Here is a 3,583-nt window from a genome sequence, read left to right on the forward strand (position 1 = left end):
TTAATTATAGAGAACAAAGTGATGGTTCCCAGAGGGGAATGTTGGGGGCGGGGAATGGGCTAAATAGGTAATGGGGATCAAGGAAGGCACTTGTTGTTATGAGCACCTGGTGTTGTATGTAAGTATTAAATCACTATATTATACACCTAAAACTAATATTATACTATATATTAACTAATGAACTAAAATAAAATCTTAAAAAGTCAAAAAAAAATGAAAACAGGAAACTCCTCACTTAAGAAGAAACAACCAACATCTCAGGCAGAGTACTCTGATTTAACTGATGTTGTCTTGCTCATCTCTGAGAAACTACCACGGTCATAAATAAAGGAGCTTCAAGAGGAGACCACTGGTGTTGCCTCATTTTTATTTGACATCTCATGACATAATCTGCACACTCTGTGCTTTGAATTAGTGCTACAGGTCCCCTTCAGTTGTGGATGAAGCCCAAAGATGGATAGAAGGCAAGTATATTGGAGATTTCCTGAAGTAGACACCTTTAAACAGAAGGAAACCATTTCATATCCAGAGATCTGGGGATGGGGTCACACTCAAATCATCATGCCCAGCTGCATTCACTTAACTCTTTGAATATTAGTTCACCACATTGTCTCATACATATCTAAGAGAGCAGCTCCAGAACATCATCTATATTACCCCTGCATTCCTCTTTCTTAGGCTTCCCTGTCCTTCTCCCCCTTCAGGAGCTTTCTCATTGCTCCCTTTACATCTTTGTTCCTCAGAGTATAGATAAGGGGGTTGACACTGGGAGTGACGATGGTGTAGAAGAGGGTGAGGAACTTGCCTTGGTCTTGGGAGTAGCTATTGGCTGGCTGCAGGTACATGTAGATGATGGTTCCATAGAAAAGAGAGACCACCGTTAGGTGAGAAGAGCAGGTGTTGAAAGCTTTCTTGCACCCTGCTGCTGATTTGATCCTAAGCACAGTGGCAGAAATCATGCCATAGGAGATGAGGATCAGGGAGAGGGGCACCAGGAGAAGGGCAACACCCAGGACAAAGGCAAATGCTTCCACCAACATGGTGTCTTCACAGGACATGGCAATAAGAGCAGGCATCTCGCACAGAAAGTGGTCCACTTTGTGGCGCCCACATCGGGAGAGTTGCATTGTCTGGGGACACATGACAAAGGAATTTAGAAAGCCACAGAACCAGGACACAATCACCAATTGCAGGCAGAGATGTGGGTGCATGACCACAGTGTAGTGCAGGGGCCGGCAGACGGCCACGTAGCGGTCATAAGACATGACAGCCAGGAGAACACACTCGGTTGAGCCCAACACCATGTAGATATAGAGCTGGGCCACACAGCCTTGGTAGGTGATGGTCTTCTCTGGACCCCAAAGGTTCCACAGCAGCTGGGGAGCGATGCTGGTTGTAAAGCAGAGGTCCAAGAAAGAAAGGTTCCCAAGAAAGAAGTACATGGGAGTGTGGAGCCTGGTGTCCATGATTGATAAGAAAATGATGGCACTATTGCCCACAAGGGCCAGGATGTAGAAGACCAAGACAAAAGCAAAGAGAATTACCTCCAGTTGAGGTCGATCAGAAAAGCCCACCAAGATGAATGCTTGTTGGTAACTGTCATTGTCTCTTCCCATAATCTTCACCAGCTCTATGGAAACACACAAGAAAGTATTGGATAAGACAGCAAATGGAGACTGTGCCCAGCACTCTCCAACTTCCATGTGTAGATCCATGAAGTTAGGAGACTCATTTGCCCTTTAACATTTTTTTATCATATACTTATTGATAGCTATTGTATGCAAAGCAGTATGTCTGATTATCCTGGAGAGTAGATGGATTAACTCAGAAGTTGCCCTCCTTGGTGAATAATGTTTGTAAATAATGAGAAGGGAGAAGGTAAAAGTTCTCTAAAAGATTTGTTAAAAAGCTCAGTGTTTTGCAAATTATTCCCAATTGATCAGGGAAGCCCCTATAGCAGAGTTTATATTATAGGACACAGTTGTACCTGAGAGGTTTTGTTTTGTTTTGGTTTGGTTTGGTTTGGTTGTTTTTCAAATAACAAATAATAATTTTACATGATGTATGTTAAGCAAAATATGTTTCGAGTAGAGAAAGTAGTACATGCACAGACACATAGAACCAAACTCACAGATGATGTTCAGGAAATTCACAAATATACATGTCGGGAAATTCCTTAACAACATGTAATTTTATTGAGATTAAACACAGTAACTTTTGACATTCACTATAAGAAAGAGCTGAGATGATAGAATGGATTCTGCCTCTGTTCAAGGCACATCTACTAATGTGTGTCCTAATTTCCAGTTTCTCTCTCCATACCTTGGCTTTTCCTTGTATAAGCTAGAAAGGAGGTTACAATCCTCTCAAATCCCAACCCAGACCTCACATATGTATGGGACTGGTGGCATCAGCAATGTGCCCTGAACATTTTTAGTTTTTCATGGTTTCCACAGTTCATGCCAAGGGCTTTGACGGGGCTCAGCCTTATAGCACTAGAGTATACCTAGGCTTGTGTCAGCCGTGGTAAAGCAAATGGTAATAACCAGTAAGAAATGGCTTTATGCAACATGAAAGGAAGCAGTGGAACACTTTGAACTATGCGTATCTCTGTGTGGCTGCAGTTAGCATCTGTCTAGCTTAACAGTGAAGAAGTTATGAACTCTCTCTAGCTGGGCCTGAAAGCAGGAGTTCTGTGAGTTCCAGGCATAGGACCCTCTTGTAAAAACCCATGAAGAGACAAAAAGGGGCAGAGAATTATTAGAAGCAGCCAACTGAAAACCCAAGACTATGTGATCTCGGTATGTCAACTAAGTACTCAAAGAGAGACATTCCCACACACACTTTGCTGATGGTGGTTGAGAAGAACAACTTGCACTTTTGTATCCATAAACCTGTCATAAGCTTTCATCCAAGTTCAAGAGATTGCATAAAGGGATCCCAGAGAGGTAAGGAGAAACTTAACCACAAATTGCTTAACAACATACATCACTTAGGACCTGACTCCTCAACCAAAAATGGGAAGTTACCACACTGATTTCTTTATGATATAACTATTCTAAGTGACATTTCTCAATGTGCTATTCCTTCATTCGAAGGTAATCTGATGTTCATTGTTATGTGAAACATCCACAAGCTCACCAAACAAATATTTCAGGTATAAATTGCCATAGTTGGTTTTTTCATGTGTTTTAGCTCATATCCTTAGTCTGAACCATAAAATTGCAAGGAATGGGGCTGAAGGAAATAGAAATTGAAAAGGAATACAGTTACTCAAATACCTGTAGTAGTTTAGTTAGCACATAACGTTACAAACATGTACTAATTTTAAAAACTTTGGCCTAAGGATCTGAAATTGGATTGACGCATTGGCCTCAATTCTCTGACTGGATCTGCACCAATCCACAAAGGAGAACCTGGAAAATGATATTTTGTGCCTACTGAATGGGACTAAAGAATGCCAAGCTGTAGAACTATTTTTTATCTGTTTTAGAAAAACAGTACATCCTAAAAGCCACCACTCTTTCCACATTTATATTAGGTTAGATGTTTCACAGAGCTTTTCTACCTACAGTTATAGCCC

General features: G+C 41.3%; 1 protein-coding gene across 1 annotated transcript; it reads right to left on the bottom strand.

Annotated features, from left to right (window-relative positions):
• Positions 1-674: 674 nt before the first annotated feature.
• Positions 675-1,619, bottom strand: LOC125170235 (putative olfactory receptor 2W6). Its single transcript, XM_047866647.1, has one exon. It carries the CDS (start codon positions 1,614-1,616, stop codon positions 675-677), a length of 942 nt encoding a protein of 313 aa, XP_047722603.1. The 5' UTR covers positions 1,617-1,619.
• Positions 1,620-3,583: the final 1,964 nt, after the last annotated feature.

Source organism: Prionailurus viverrinus, chromosome A1 (assembly GCF_022837055.1).
Source record: "Prionailurus viverrinus isolate Anna chromosome A1, UM_Priviv_1.0, whole genome shotgun sequence".
NCBI classification, from domain to species: domain Eukaryota; kingdom Metazoa; phylum Chordata; class Mammalia; order Carnivora; family Felidae; genus Prionailurus; species Prionailurus viverrinus.

What these genes read in the sequence shown, in the direction of transcription:
- LOC125170235 (XM_047866647.1), bottom strand. Translation starts at nt 1,616, where the DNA reads ATGGGAAGAGACAATGACAGTTACCAACAAGCATTCATCTTGGTGGGC.